At 39.7% G+C, this 16815-nt stretch overlaps 1 protein-coding gene across 1 annotated transcript in view; it reads right to left on the reverse strand.

Moving 5' to 3' along the window:
* cacna1ea (calcium channel, voltage-dependent, R type, alpha 1E subunit a) overlaps window positions 1-16815 on the reverse strand; it is a 109749-nt gene that overhangs the window by 26686 nt on the left and 66248 nt on the right. The window contains exons 6-21 of the mRNA XM_075485342.1: window positions 16477-16580; window positions 15487-15645; window positions 13477-13667; window positions 11281-11384; window positions 10826-10941; window positions 10556-10609; window positions 8369-8410; window positions 7093-7185; window positions 6644-6853; window positions 6383-6495; window positions 6046-6158; window positions 4631-4762; window positions 4092-4161; window positions 3795-3912; window positions 3089-3156; window positions 2782-2873 (exon numbers count right to left, since the gene is read on the reverse strand). Coding sequence (XP_075341457.1) covers window positions 2782-2873; window positions 3089-3156; window positions 3795-3912; window positions 4092-4161; window positions 4631-4762; window positions 6046-6158; window positions 6383-6495; window positions 6644-6853; window positions 7093-7185; window positions 8369-8410; window positions 10556-10609; window positions 10826-10941; window positions 11281-11384; window positions 13477-13667; window positions 15487-15645; window positions 16477-16580 — 1779 coding nt within the window. The remainder of the gene's footprint in view (window positions 1-2781; window positions 2874-3088; window positions 3157-3794; window positions 3913-4091; window positions 4162-4630; window positions 4763-6045; window positions 6159-6382; window positions 6496-6643; window positions 6854-7092; window positions 7186-8368; window positions 8411-10555; window positions 10610-10825; window positions 10942-11280; window positions 11385-13476; window positions 13668-15486; window positions 15646-16476; window positions 16581-16815) is intronic.

Consider the following 16815-nt stretch of genomic DNA (forward strand, 5'->3'; position numbering starts at 1 on the left):
TCGCTCTGCTGACTGAATGAATGAGGAAATCAAGATGGCGGAGACAGAGAGAAATTCGAGGTTTCTTGAGTAAAACCTGGTCCCGACCAGGTTAGGTTCATATAGTCTGTTACTACGGTAACTGACCGAGAGGTTAAGTTACCTCTCTTTGTGAAACAGGCTAGAGTTACCCCTCTTTCTCTTACCTCCCTTTGTGAAACGGAAAAAACAGAGTTTCCCTCATTTCAGGGTTAATAAACTCAGAGTTTTCACTAAACCTGCTTTGTGAAACGGACCTCAGGTCTAATGTAAGCTTAATTTTAGCAGGTTACAGGAAACATTTTCATTTAAGCTGTATTTACATGTTCTATTTTGATCCTGGTCTTTGGTTCGCATGCAGCATACTCTCCAAAAAGGTGATCTGATTCAAACTAGAATGTCGAAACGGACTTTGAGAGACTTAAAATAACCATTCTATTGATTCAATTTTTGTTTTATGAAATGAACATTAGCAAGCAAAACATGAGCAATAAAAATGAATAGGATGTTCAAGCAGTATATCAACATCGAAGAGTAATTTCGTTTCAACATGAAGCAATTTACTGGATCAATGACGATGTTAGGTGAACAATTAACCAAGCCAGGAGTTGTTGTGTGACTTCAATAACAAAAAGACTATGATGCGGAATGAAATTAGCTGAACATTTCTTAAAGACTATGGATCCAAATGAGATTGTAGAGTTGGGAGGAACGGTACAGGACAGAGCATGAACAAATGAGTGTGAGACATTTACCCAGGTAACAAAATCAAGCAGGCGTGAGTGAGAGTTTCAGAGAGCTGAACAGACAGTGTTACTTACTGGAGCGTGGACTCTTGTGTGGTCCGTGTTATCAATGAGCGATTGGTTGAAAACAAGACATTAGTGCTTTCGTGAGCAGAGACAAAACAGGCCAGGAGACATACAGCAAAACGGCCTCTCAAACAAAGACCACAGTTTGTGAAACAAATATACGGACGGTGAAAGTAATTCACCAGATGTTCTGTATTTGTTATTCATTGCTTGAAGGTAAAACTGCTCTTTTTAGTGGAATCCACACATACATAGTTTCAATAATATTCTAGCCAGATCGTGATTTCTGTTTATAATTGCTTATCTTAAATGGCCTTGGTGAAATTGCGGGGCACTTGATACTTTGTTGTGTGTCTCCATTGGAGCCAAGCGGCACATTGACAAACAAGATGGCAGCAGTTTCAGTAACAATTAAAAGACATTCATAAACATCAACAGTAACATTGATAGGGAGACAGTTCGAGCTACAGTATGGGTACAGGTAGAAAAAACACAGAGATGGGCTCCTTTAGCAAACACATGTAAGAGAGAACATATATAAATATCCTTTGAGAAAAACCACCACACAGGGATGCAGCTCTGAACACCACTTCCATCTCGAGGCATTCACATGTTAGCATTCTGTCAGGACATGCTGGTAGAACTAAACGAGCCGAGAATCTAAATATTCAGGATACTAAAAAGTATTTGGAGCAGGGTTTAAAGCCTAAGCATAAAAGAAAAACTGCACACACAATGAAAACACTCCAAGCCTCACTTGCCCTGCCCTGCATGGAAAGCATTTTCCTTGAGTGTGTGTGGATAATTCTTGTTTTTCTTCCTTTGATCATGCTGACCAGATGCATGCGTTCAAAGCAAAATCCAGCCTGCCACATGCACCACTTCAAGTGCTGTCATGCAAGTTTCTTTAAGGTCTTTCAGGGGCAGGTGCAGCCGAGCTTTCATAGCTGACATGAGAGATCAGACCAGAACCCTTAAAGTTCGGAGGGTCCGCTCTGAATAGAGATGCAAGCCCAGAGGACCCTGTGGTATTCCAGTCTTCTCTATGGGCGAGGTCAGCTAAAATGGATGCATATTTCTAGTTTTCTTTCTGTTTTTGTTTTGATTTGTTTTCAATTTACACAGTTTTCCATAAAATGTATGAAAACACAAAAAGAAAGAAAACAAGAAATAACACAAGCTCATGTTGAAAACCATGTGTAAGATCTTCGACATGCCCATGCAGCAAAGTGTTTGTATCTCAATACACAGTGTGCATACAGAGCATGAGGTCCTCACTCCTGTTCATGCACATGCACTTCCACCACCAACGACTAGGCAATGTGCAATCAGTTCCTGAAGAGAAAAAAAACATCTGTTCTGGTATAGAAGCAAACTCCTATTACTTTATCAACCAAACTTTCCACAAGTAAGAATCCTCTGTGTTACTTCTTCGGACTGCCATAATAGCAACAGTACTTTATATTACTGCCATAGACTCTCCATTTTAATCTGGACACTAAGTAATCTGTTGCCATGACAACATTATGCTCCCACCCCAGAGCATAAGCAATTACAATGGAGGCTTCATTTTGGAGCAAAATCCAGTGCTAGGAGCAGGCAGACCAGACTAGATATCTCAGTGGGATGTTGAAATCAGTCAGTAGCGGGACAACACTTATTCTCTCAGGAACCCCTACGTGACCTTTTCAAGCCAGCACATATCCAGCAGCACAACTTGAAGCTTTGGTTTTATGAATCTTAACCTCTATTTTAGATGACCTGCCTGGTCTACAAGCCATAGTTTCATGAGTAATCAAAATGTATTGAACAAAATAATAGACAAACCTTCTACTGAATGTTAGAGATACCAGTCCTATGCACACATTCCCCAGTGGAAGGGAGGGAGAGGGAGAAAGAGATAGATGGAGGAGAGGAGGTCAGGCAGGAAGAGGCTGCATACAGCACTTACTCTGAAGACATGAAGGAGGACAACGGTCCGACCTCCTTCGCCTTCTGTAGAGCGTGTTTCTGGTTGAATGCTGCCTCTGCTTCCTCTTCATCCTGATCGAAAGAGGAAAAGAGCAAACGGTATCTGAACAACTCTAACATCTGGGAATGTAATAATTAAACTGAATCAAGTGATGAGAGGGCGAAAAGAGCAGAGGTTTGCATGAAAGAGTGGGAGGATTATTATGTTCAACCTGGAGGGAGTAACTGTCGAAGCTCTTAAAACAGGAAACAGACTCTTTTCTTGAAATATTTTCAAGTCTTATTACCTTGGTGAGTTCTTGTGCATTGGCAAGATTATCCACAGCAATGGCCAAGAACACATTCAGCAGAGTGTCTGGTCACAAGTATGTTAAGGAGTCATACAACAGTAGCTACGCATTAACAGATGGACTGTGTAGTGGGATGCATTAGTGTCCAGCATTCCAAGTATAGGGTGGTCTAAGTGTTCCTCACTGTCTGTCACAGTCATAATTTCTCCTACTTTTTATGTCAAAACACATTTAATGTTTCATCCTGAAAATCCTTTGTTTGTACTTATCGTTTGTTCATTATTTCCAGTCTTTGTTCCGTTTCCCATCATTGCATCATTGTTTGTTATCATCTTAGTTCCTCAGTGTCTAGCTTTCCAGGGACTTGTTAGATACTTTTCCTTGTTGGACATTTTGTTTTAGGCCTTGGCTTGTCCCTGCCAAAATGGTCATGCTCCTGGACTATCTGACTGGTTGGAAAGTTTTCGGATGAGCCTGCTCCTCGCTTGTTGAGTCTGCCAACTGACTTCCTGCAGTCAGTCAGTCAGCCCTGAATATTGGACTTTTGTTCAATGTCCGTTCTGATCACTGCATCGAGTCGTTTATTGGTCTCAGCCCATCACACTTAATCAGATATTACTAATGAAGTTTTAAATAACAACAACAATATCAATATTAAAACTAAGTTGATAAAAACGCATTTCCTTAAAAGAAAAGAGGATACAGTTTCCAAAAAGAGTGAGAACTATGAAGTAAATGGAGGACCACATGCCAGACTTCACGCCTCCCTGAGAGCGAATACCATTATACATCACCTCGTTCCAGTCCTCTCCAGTGAGAATCTGTGAACACACACCAAAGCACACAGTCATAGAAAATATAATCTACAAAACTATCCTGAGCATCGGTAATGAGCTTGGTTCAAGATGGTTATTTGCCAAAACATAGCTACATGTGGAATAATATTTCCTGCATAACATGATTCACTGCAAGCCAGAACTTGTCAGGTTTATTTTCAGACCTGAAAGACGGTCATGATAGCAGCAGGAAAGGTGTCAAAGTTCGTTGGTGTGTAGTCTTCAAAGATGAACCTGTGAAAAAAGATTTGACACGTGTTACTGTAAAGTTGGATCTGTTTTTTCTTTATCATTGACTTCAGATATTTTTTCCTTCTGTCTGTTCTGTCTTCTTGAGACCAGTTCATCACAAAGCCATGCATGTCTGTCTCAGTTATCTTTTTATCAAAGTCACAGGGGGAAGCCAATCAACAATAGCTGTGTGGGTAACAAAATGCACACAGTGCGCACAAAGTGTGTGAATATATTAAAAACAAATGAGAATGGGCCACAGGGCCATTTAATCTCTTCTAAATCATTTTCTTGAATCTCGATTTTGTCTTTGGGAATGCGCGTAAAACCATTGTCCAGTGGTAAAGAAGAACTTACTACAATCATTTTTACATCAGATTTCCTTCTTTTGTGGACTGATATGCCATTTTATATTGAAATACAAGCATTAGTTTTTTATTTGAGGAGACTGCATGCGACTTTTTAAGGTTACCTGCCGCCAAAAAGCTGCATGCCAAGCAGTGCGAAGACAAGAATGAAAAGGAAGAGAAGGAAGATCAAGGAGATGATGGACTTCATGGAATTCATTAGGGAGACCACCAGGTTTCTCAGAGACGCCCAATACCTTGACAGCAACCAAATATGACATTTGTGTTAAAAACTAACAATGCACCACTTCTGGTTCCAGTTTTGAGCAGTGTGGGCACACCATTACTTATCATTACCTTAACTATCCTAAATATGTGCTGATTTAATAAATCGAAATATGTTTATTGCTGCTTTTAGAGGGCAAATGCAGAAGGGGAAAACGTTATACAAAGCCTTTTGTGTCTTTACAGGGCACTGCACAACTTCTGACAAATTATCACAAGAGACATCAATGTTGGTCAAGTTTGATGAGTGAAAGTTTGATCAACAGCTCCAGGGTTTTGGAGTTAGAAAGAAGTGAACTGAACAGACTTCCATGGACCTCTCCACCTGTCTGCTTCAGATGTTCAACCATTGGCTGTGGGTTTCTGTCCAAGTTGTCTGCTAGGTTCACCTTTGTTATCTGCACTGCAACCTACTGCCACTGTTTGTGGCTTGAACGGGTAAACTGGCAATTCTGGAAAAACCCAGATCGTCCAGCTGAAAGACCACCAAGTGTGTTGATTCTGTACTTTTTTACTGCCTATCTTGAGTCCAATTGTATAAAAGAAAAATCTATGGTGTTTTCTTAAGATTCAGGCAATAAAATGTAGCTTTCAGTTTTTTAATATGAACGGAATGGAAAGTTTGATCTCGTTACACCTTTTCTTAGGTTACAAGAACCAAATGTTTAGACTGACACAGCTGAGTCTGGTGTATCTGCCCTACACATCCTTCTTGCCTCACAGTGACCTTAAATTAATTAGAAACCGGAAAGGCCCACTTGTCAACTTGCTAATTGAGTCTACAGCCAGCTTTCAGTCATTCATGTTGCTAGTGGTTATTATTTAGTAGAAGTAGTTATCCTAACTAGAATCAAACCTTGAGGAGGTAAAAACAACGACTGAGATCATTATGCACATGAGGAAAGTGTAGAAAACTCTTTTTCAGGAGTAATACCCATCTCTGGGTTAATATATCACATCTGGGAGAACGTCAGTTTATTGCTTGCCAACTCAGACCAAGAACAGCAGGCGATTAAACTACTTTTAATCCTTACCAGGTCAGACACAATGCATACAGTTTTTTTCTACAGTTTTTACACCCACTGTGCATCAAGTCTTTTTGCAAAACCTTGAAAATGTTCACTCACCTTTCTTATTCATGTCTTCTGAATACAAACAAAAATGGCAATGAATATCCTGAATACTGAAATGTTCATTGTAAGATATTGTGACCTCCCTACAGATTGCAAACGGTTAAGAAGGTTGCAGCACTAACTTGGTGATTTTAAAGATCCTCAGCAGTCGAAGTGCACGGAGGACACTGATGCCAAACGAAGTTCCAGGCCTGAAGAAGCCCCACAGAACTTCAAAGATGCTGCCAACGATAACCTGTGACATGTATGAGATAAGAACATTTTTACAAAAAACAGCATTTTTATGAAAGTCAAAGAGGATAGAGTCAATGCAGCTCCTATGACAGTGACGGACAGGAGAAAGAGAGGCAAAGATGATTCAGAGACACACATTGATGCTGTATAATTTCAGAACAGAACAGAACAGAAAAAAATCTTAAATTTGGGGAACATAAATAAAAAGTTAGATAAAGTACTGACACTGCAGTCAAAGCGGTTGAAGGAGGAATGAAAGTAGAGGCGCGGCCCCAGGCTGTACATCTTGAGGAACATCTCTGTCAGGAAAAGCGCGAGGAACAAAAACTCTGCATAGTCTGGAACAACAACAAAAACAGGTATCCAAATATAAAACTCCTTGGGATATCAGGAGTTAACATTGCCAAAACAATGTTAGTCTTCAGTTACAGTTATAACAATCTCCTCCCAAATTTCAAAATGCTACCAAAGTGAGGTGCGACTCACAGAGGAAGTTGGATAACCACACTGGCTGGTTGTGGTGAACTATGGCTACACACAGTGTATTGAGAGCCACAAGACCAAGCACTGTCCAGTAGAAGGTGTGTGTCTTCACCACACGGCGGATGGAAATACGCAGGAGACGCTCCTTACGGCGGAAATATGCTGTTGGACCTCGTTTTGCACTCCTGATGCTTGCTCCGGCCATGGGCATGCCTTGCATAGAAAGGGGAATGTGCAGAGAGCAACTGTGGTCAAACAGCACTTCCACAGCATGTTACCATTCTGAAAAGGGTCTGGGTTAATATATCATATCTGGGAGAACACACCACCGTGATGCAGACATCAGTAACAAATACATTTCCAAAACTGCAGCAGAGCTCAGTGTGTCCTGTTGGTGTATACCTTACACTTTATGTGCACACATTTCAGAACCTGTTCAGACTCCGACTCACCCACAGCGGAGATGTCACCATATAGCTCCTCTCCGGGTTGCCCCTGGCAAACATCCATGCCTCTCCTCTTGATGGTGGTGGCTCGCTTTAACACTTAAGACAGAGCAAGTTGCACATAAAGTCCCAGAACAAGCTGCTTGGGGAACAGAGTGTGAGGGTGGGGATGCAAGGCTGACCATAAAACATTGTTAGATTTTGCTTTAATCCCATTAAATTGAACTACTGAATGTTTTTCTATTGTTTAATTTTTGTATAAAACTTTGTTGTTGTCCAGACCCAAAATTGCCATGTGCATGACCACCCTCACATGTTTAACACTTCTTGAAGACGTTCAAGGTTAGACCAAGACAATCTATAAGCGAGGAATCTGACAATGCAATGAAAAGAACATGATGAAGCAAATGTTAGCAGTCATTTGCTCAGCAAACTAATGTTAAGTGTTAACTGAAAGGAGAAGCTGTGCTCAATAATGCTGCAACTAAATGAAACAAAAATGATAATTTAATGTTTGGGCAATGATCCAAAAAACATTCCACTGGAATTTTAACCTATCCATCATAGGCAAACCATGCTCCAAGGTGACTTGACAGTCCATGCATTTCTGTTATGAGAGTCGAGTTCAAGTGCTGTTAAACAGTATACGGACAAACCGTGCAGTGCACACATGCCAGAGCGAGCGTGATGAGTGTGTGCTGTATGCTGACAAATGTGTATGTGACTTCCTTTCTTCCTACCCCCAACTCATATTTTCCTGCTACCTGGTGACTTTGGAATCTACTTGGAGTCAATATTTGCTTGGGGACTTTCTAATAAGCAACCAATCAAGCACACACACAAACACTCAAATGCACATAAATCCTGCTGCCATTTTCACACACGGCAGTGTTTGCTAAGGGCACAAAGACCGAGTCCTTTCAAAACACACACACACACACACACATATACAAGCACATCCATGTTGCTGCCTTTTCAGACCAGTGGTTGCTAAGGCAACTGCAGTGCGCCACCTTTCTTTATAATCAAAGCTATCAGGGCTTTTGCATTAATTTCCATCACAACAACAGAAGCTACCATCTCTGTCTACAACAGATCACAGTTTCAATTTACCACGACAAGAGTGCGCATGTCAAAATGTTTGCCTGTGTGCTTCTTGATGGCAGTGTGTGTGCGTGGGGGTGCGTGTGTGCGTGTGTGCGTGTGTGTGTATGTTCGGAGGAGAGGCAAAATGGATTGTGAGGTTTGTGTGGCACAGTGCAGAATAGAGGACGGTTCTCACCATAAGCACCACCTGTACTCCACTCTGGGAGGCTCCTGAGAGCTGCCAATCAATCAACATTTAATAAAAGCTCTGCTGCTTTCGCGAAGAGAAAAGGTCACTGTAGAGTTGAGAGGGTCAGAGCACCACTTGGCTATCGGGTGTAGACTGTGTCTAATGACAGGTTTAGCACTAATGCTCTCTATGTTGCACTGGGAATTGTTGAGAGAGATGTTATGATGTGAGTAATTTGTGTAAGAGCATCATTGAGGCAGCTCCACATTTTCACCTCACCTCACACCTCATCACATCTTCTTCATAGTAAACATTTGGACTTGTCATAGCAAGAAAAGCGTAGGCGTAGGTACATTTTGTAAGCAGTGGTTCAGTAAGTCACGACAATGAGAAAGACTACACCAGTCAATTAGCTCAATGAAAATAGTTGAATTTCTATTTGTGTGAAGATATGTCTCTTAGTTTTTGTCCACAGCTGTGGAATCATAAAGCAACGATTACCAGCCATGCAGAGAGGTCTGTGAGGCATTGAGCTTAAAGAGGCCACATTATGCTTTTTGGGTTTTCCTATTTCTTAAGTGCATTAAATTGTTTTTGTGCAAACAAAGTTACAAAGCTCAAAATCCACACATTTTTGGCTCAGCCTTTTTTTCCCACCTGCCTGTATGATATCTGCCAAGTAGCTAAATTTCAAAACAATAAACAAAGTCTGGGTTTAGGTTACTGCATTTTCATGTCACCATTTGTAACGCAATTACATCAAAACTATGTGTGCTTTATAACACTGACTACTGTAGGAGTTTCTACTTGCTCTCCGTCCGAATCTTGATCAGTCATGCGCAGTTAAACTCAGGGTTTCATTAGCAGATGACAGTTCTCAGAGGCTATGTTTCAGACTATTCAAAGTATCTAGACTTACAATACAAAGCCTACATTGCCAGGCCATCTGACAATACAGAGCAGACTGGTCTTATCGGGAGGGGGGAGCTTAATGAGAGAAGATAAAACAGCGATTCAGACAGAGGGTGACAAGAGGTGAGGCAGCAATCTACAAAATGTGAAAACCGATGCATTTTTTTTAACATTAAGGCATGGAAACCTCTTCTATTAAGAAAAATATATAATAAAATTATGAACCTGAAAATTAGGATATTATGCAAAAGTCACGTTTTTTTGTTTGATAGTATCTGCAGGGCCTAATGCTACATAACAACACCATTTAACATAGATAATGGGTATCAAACTCAATTTTTGGCACACCTCACAAATGTGCTTCTATATAGATGTTTGCTTATACACACCTTGTTTGCCATTTTAATTTAGCATGTGTTGAGCTCATGTATAAATGTTTTATAGTTAGTTGGTCATTGGTCTAAGTACTGGGGAAAACTTGACCTGTCAATGGCACTACATTAAAAGTCATGGCATTAACCAAAGCTGCTGAGCTGTCATGAGACAGTTGGAGTTAAATAATGCCTCAATGTGGCAACAGTGAAGGAAGATGAGAATATCACTATTTTAGTCATAAACTGAAGCATTCATTCATTCTTTTTTCATACCCACTTTATAATTTCGGGTCGTGGGGGGGGTTCTGGACCCTATTTTCACTAACATCGGGCGAAAGGCAGGACACCCAGGTATAAAAATATAAGTATTGGACAAATTAAAATTTTTAACATGTTGATGTTGGAAAATCAGAGGATGACCAAAGTCATTAGAATTCATCCCTCTGGCAAGATGCATCTGGATACGGAATTTCATAGTTATCCATTCAACAGGCCTTGTATTAAACCTTTTCACCCAAATGAACACATACTAACCTCATGGGAAATGGGACTAATGTTATTGGTATTTTTCATCAGGAAACCATAAATGTTAAATTCAATGGCAACCTGTTCAACGGGTGTTGAGATGTCTCAGAAGTGGACTGACACTGCCATCCCTTGAGCCATGCAGCAAGAATGCCAAAAATGATCAGCCAGCTTAAACTGGAATTTATTTTGCTGAAAATATCTGTACCATAAAAATAAAATAAAAATCAATCAAATATCACAAATAAACAGCACAGTATAAGTGCATGTGCCCGAACAGCTGATATAAAGCACATTTGCTAGCATGTGCAGAAACGCTCGGATGTCAGAGAGACTATTTGCACAACAAGGCCAAGAAAAACAAAGCCGTTTGATTACTTACCATCTAAGGCAGAGGGCCCAGGATTCTTATTCTCCTCTGCCAGTATTACTTCCTCTGGAAAGCAAAGAGTATGATCAGATTGGGCTTATCTTGGCACAGATGGAAAGAGAAAAATCAGCATCTTTGGTAACTGTAACTGCTTGGTGGTTTCAAAACAAACAGCTAATTGTTTGCCATGTTGTACAATGGAAAAGATTAGTCATTCAATTAATGATCAGTTTTTCTTTCCTCATTGAGCAAAAGCTTATCTGTGACTGGGACTAACGCCACCTGCTCTGTCGATCCAGGCACGGTAGCCATTGAGCTCTCTCTCAATCTGCTGCTGGCGTCTCAGCTTCATGAACGCTCTGCGGTTTTCCACTCTCTCCCTCTCTTTGGCAAATTCCCTACAGAAACAAACCAAACCACATTATAATTCATTTTCTAAATTGAGGTTGCAAAGATTTAAAGTAATTAAGATAAGTAATTTCTTCTTAGAGACAATTGTTTGAGAAAATGCAATTGTTGTCATGCAAAATGATTCCCGCATTAACCTTTCTGTAAAATAAATGACTTGTGTATATTGAGTGTTTTGACCTAAATAACCTCTAAACCTTGTAAATCTGTCTGGCAATCAGACTTGTGACATTCAGTTGGGTGGTTGTTTAAAGACAATCTGTGAGTTAAAAGGAAATCACTTTCGCAACAGGCTGAAAGCTCAGCAGGTTAAAGTAAATTGAACCTACCCAGAGAGGACTCCCAGCACCAGGTTCAGTACAAAGAAGGAGCCAATGATGATTAGAGGGATGAAGTAGAACCAGTTCCAGGTAGGGCCCAAGGCATCATTGGTCTAAAACATCCCAAAAAGTTTTAACCTCAGTGAAATCAAAACGAACAAACAAAAGAAAAAACACACGTGCATGTGTTTTGTTGACTGCTTAACGCTCAACTTTTAGTGAATGCAGAGAGCTGCACCAAGACATCATATGTGCCATAGCAGAATTTGTGGGAACAGTTCCTGCTCACTGAAAGCAGTAAAAAAACAGACGTGCCACTGGGATCTGGGAAACTTTTTATGCAACCTGTTCACTTGATCGGGGGCCTGTTATGCCAGTTTTGAACACAGAAGGTACACCCAAAGCAACACTTTTGAACGTGCAGGGTTTCCAAAGCTGGTAACGTAGCAATCACAGGACATGGCAACATGGCAACTAGAAAAATGTTGGTGAGACTTTCAGTTCCAAAATGTATCTTAATGTTTATTTTCATGCCCAACCATGATGTTTTTCTCACTAACTGCCTTTACAATGCCTGACCTTAAAAATAAGGTTGGAGTTGAAGACAAGTTTCTTTTTAGATTTCTGATTTGTGGAATGCAGCACCTTTGGTTAAGGGAGGGAAAAAAAAGGTTTTGTTTGTTTCTCGGCCTCCTACCTCTACTTGTGACCTTGCAAATGGGTGCTCATCACTTACAACAAGGCAAAACTGAGACAATTTTCTTAAGCCAACTGGCTCCAGAGATGTAACTGTTTAGACTGCAGCAAATCTATCATTCCGAGAAGAAAAAAAAAACAGTCAAGTGTTCATTTATGGCTTTTAGAGTCATATCAAATTAGCAAGGAGTGCCCATGCCTCCCTTTCTGTCTTCAGCACATAATGTGTTCCTGCCTGCTCCTTTCCTCTGACTCAGAGACAATTGTGAGGAGCAATGCAGCAACTTATCACTGTCTGTTACTCAGGCATTATCACTGGACTCAGTACAGATTATTTGAACATGTCACTGTGACACCCATCATGACACAATATTTTTTTATTTTTTGTATTTTTCACAAGTTATTTTCAGCCTTGAGTAAAAAAACATCCTCTCAGTCAGGATTTATGGGTTTTGGTATGTTTCTTGTGTGATGTCCTATGGGTTATGTACCTTTTTTTCTGTTTTAGTTTGATTTTGTCCTTTGAATTTCCAAGTGTTATGTTTGAAATTTATTTCCTGTTCTGTTTCATTAAAAAAAAAAACTGCCTTCCTTGTGCGTTCGGTTTAGCTATCATTGTTTCACACCTGGGTTCACTTACAAATTACCACCCACCTATATTGTTTTCGTCTTTTACTGTTAAATATTTCCTACAAAGGTTCTTTTGTTCAGTGCCAGAATGTTGTCATATTGTGTGTTATTCTCAACACCAAGCCAAGGTCACTTTATGCCTTGTTCTGCTCTCAACTTTTTGGATTTCTGCTTTGATTTAGTGAATAAAGTTAATGAATTTCTCTTCCATTTACCTCCCACCTGTGAGCTTGCATTTGGGTCCTCCTTTTTAATTTCTAACCACGACTATCAGTCCTACACAACAACAGCATTTGCTGAATCAACTTGTTCTTATTGTCAATTATTGCTCTGCCACATGGATAAGCAGGACTTAAACATATCAATCAAGCAGGCACATAAACTACATACCTATATGCACAGGCATACAGTACATTTTTGGGTAATTCAGTATTTGCATGAAAAATACACTCCAGATAAAGGCAATTGTTATACATCAGAACTGCCTTTTAGGTTTGGGTAAACAGGAGCATAAATAGCAAAAAATCCCAGCTATTTATACAGTAAATATTCATATAAGAAGGAGGATTATGAAGACTTTGGTTCTTTAAAATTTCTGAGCGGAAATGTTTACATTTCTCAGAAATCAGCAGAGCAGGATTCAAAATAGCCCACTGAAGTCACAAAAGCAAAATCAGAACCACCGAACTGCACTGGCAGATTACAAGAGAGGTGAGAATGCAGGGGTCGCAGACATCCACTCAGTAGCCATTAATGTGCTGAAATCTTAGCTGCCGTGTTCAGCGGGTTTTTATGGAGTCTTGGTAGTAACAAAACACAGCCATACCACAAACAATTGTGGCAAATTTGAAAAATATGTACATGTATGAACTATCTCACATTATAGAGTACAGTGGTCCATCCTTCCATGGTGATACACTGGAAGACAGTGAGAACAGCAAACAGGATGTTGTCAAACTGGGTGATGCCATCATTAGGGCCAATCCAGGTTCTGTTGCAGTTGTATTTGGTTGGACACTGACGCACACCACACGGAAACTCGTACTCAGATGAGTCCACCGTCTCGTTTTCTGAACAAAAAGGTGCAGAAATACTGAATCTTACTCATCATACATAAGAGAAAGTTTACCAACAGAGTTATTACCTGATGTCATCAGTGACAACTTAAAAATCAAATTTTTTTCATGTTTACTAGTTTTTAAACTCCATCTCATACATTTTAAAGCCAACAATGTTCCTATTGAATGGTGATGTCTGATGTATGAACAGTCACGTGACCATTCACTGACAGAAAATACACACCTCAGTGTTATCTAATTGTCCATTCAGCTCAAGTGAGACAGGGAGAGCTTGGAGGTTAATGACAGCTATGAATGAACAGTGAGCCATTGTATTGCACAGAATTGTTGGTTTTAATTATACAAGACAGCACGGCCAGTTAGGTTTGATCAAGTCTCCAGGTGCAGTCTGGCATTCTGGCATGTCATGTGTGTATATGCATGTGAGTACACATTTATGATTATGACAATACACTAGAGCTACTACCTAAATAGCTGCATAAATATGCATGAGAGCCACACACACACACACACACTTATAAAACAATAACCTACAACAGAAGAAGCTTGGTTACTCTTTGCTTTTAAGTTCATTGACTCAATTTTCTGTTAAAAATAGTTCTACATACACTTTTATCTCTAATATTGGGGCAATATCAAAAACCACTTGAGCCTCTTTCTACAGAATACTTTCTTTCATCCACGTCACTGTGTTGTGAAGTGTTAGGTTTTTGGCTTAAGAAGAAAGAATTAATTTACAACAGTCAGTATATGTTGTCTTTATTCACTGACATCTCAAATGGATGAATCTTTCTGTAGAGGCATGTTAAGTATGAGCCAAAAATTTGAATGGCATCCCACAAATATCACAACAAAATCAGGTTTCAAACGATTTCTGTGGAGTTCTTTTTCCAAAGCAAATATTGTGTGTGTGTGTGTGTGCTTTATTTTTAATTTCAGCATTTGCTCAACATTATGTATAGAGAGCAAATGCCACTAAATACAGGACTTGGTTACATTTCTTTGACAATATGCTTTTGATAGTGATCAACAAACTTTTGGCAGAATTGTTGTTGGATATCTGACCACTCTGAGTTTGATTGAATCTGTTGGTTCTCTGGCTTGGAAGAGATGTTTAAGCACAGTCCAGATATTTTTTTAATAGGGTTGAAGTTAAGACCCTGGGTTGGCCATTCCAAAAGGTTGTCTTTGGCAGCTTCTGTTCTTCCCGCAACGAGCTTGAAGCTTGAAGATCCTGCCTGATTTGGGAGTTGGGACAGCCCCTTCAGTCCATGGCCAAGTAAAACTCACATGACTTTATACAGTTTATGGCAGACCTGCGTCTTTGAGGTCCCTGGACTATTCATGAACATTCCAAACTAAATTCCTCTCAGCTGAGGGTGACATTTTGGGCCTTCTACCACCCCTTCGATGAACCTCCAAAAAATTGCGCCTGTACAGAATTTTGAACTGATTATCTTGGGTCGTGCACTTTTTTTTAAAAACGAGTCCAAGTGGCATTCCTGGCTTGTGGAAAACTACAACACACTTTCCCAGATCTGCACAGAGCTCCATGAACTTTGCCACAGAGTTTTTTGTCAATGAGCAGAATATTCATCTTGTGACGATTTAAGAAAAAAAAAAGAAGAAGAAAGACATATGTTGTATAACCATTCTGTACCAGAAAAAAAACAAGTTAAATAAAGAACACTGAAAGCCCAATGATGTCATGACGCTCATGCTGATTTGGAGTGTATGCTACCCAAAGTTATTTATCAGCCAAACCCAAATGTAACAATGTAATGTCAAGAAAAATTGCATAACTCTTTACCCAGGATTCCAATCTCTGGTGTGCAGGTCTTGTGCAGTTTGCCGCTGTAAAACTCCAAGCCGATGATGGCAAACATGAGGATTGCAAAAAACAGCAGCAGACCAATCTGCAGCAGAGGAACCATGGCCTTCATTATAGACTTCAGGACTATCTGCAGACCTGAGCATAGAGCACACAGTGATCAGCTAAGTTTAAGTCAGAACACATTTCCAGCTAAATTAATACATGTCAGAAACATTTCAGGGCGTTTTATATAGAACCATAGTGGAGACCAAATTAAGATGACACAGTAAACTTGAAAAAAAATTATTATCTTCAGATTAAAATGACCATTTTGTCCGTGTCATCATTGTTTATGTGTTGATTTCAAATTTTAAATACTTATGGATAAATATGGTACAATTACATTGGCTAATGTACTCAACGTTTCAATTTATGTTTTTATTTTTATCTTCATACTGCATCTCACTGTTATTCAAATATAGTCCAAAGCCTCTAAATCCTTAAAAAAGACACACAAAAACTATTGAATGTGCTTTTACGTTCATGGGTGCAATCTTCAAGTCGAATGTCAAATAAAAACAAATGGACATAAAATGCCAATTTTCCAAATATCTAAAAATAAGATGACATTTGACATCTTCATTACAAACGCTCAACCTCCAACACAGTGGGCATTACTGAAATAAGTTATATAGGTGTAAATGCTAGTGCCTGTGTTTAGGTTTGGTTTTGCTTTCAATTACAAAAAACATGCCTCCAAAGAGTGGCTGAACTCTCGAAAAAAAAAAAACTAAATTTGAAGTTGATTATAGGCCAAATAAATGGATTGAGATTAGGTCCGAAAAATCTTAGGTAATATTTCACAATCAATCCAGATAACTGACTCTGTGCTTTTTGTCATTTTGTTAAACCTACCTATGTCTTATAAAAGCCCTTTCATACGAATGAAAGTGAATACTAGGGTATGACAGCATATATTTTACTTACTGGGGATGCCTGAGACCAGTTTGAGGGGTCGTAGTACTCTCACAGCCCTCAGAGTCCTCAGATCCACTGACATGTTCATGTGAGCCCCTGCTGCAGCCAGGATCCTAAATGTGCATATGTAAACCCACACAAACAGAAAACACAGACACTGAACACGATTGCAACAATAAATTCACGCTTTAGAAGCTGTGTGGAGCTGTGTCAACAAGCAGCCTCACACACATGCAAAGACACATGTTGTTGCCACACACTGTGTTGGAGGATGACTGCAGTGCTGAGATATTGAGTGTGATGACGTGAGAGTCTCCAGAAGGAGAAAAATACACAAGAAAGAGAAAA

The sequence above is a fragment of the Odontesthes bonariensis genome, chromosome 15, assembly GCF_027942865.1.
Source record: "Odontesthes bonariensis isolate fOdoBon6 chromosome 15, fOdoBon6.hap1, whole genome shotgun sequence".
Taxonomy (NCBI): Eukaryota; Metazoa; Chordata; class Actinopteri; order Atheriniformes; family Atherinopsidae; genus Odontesthes; species Odontesthes bonariensis.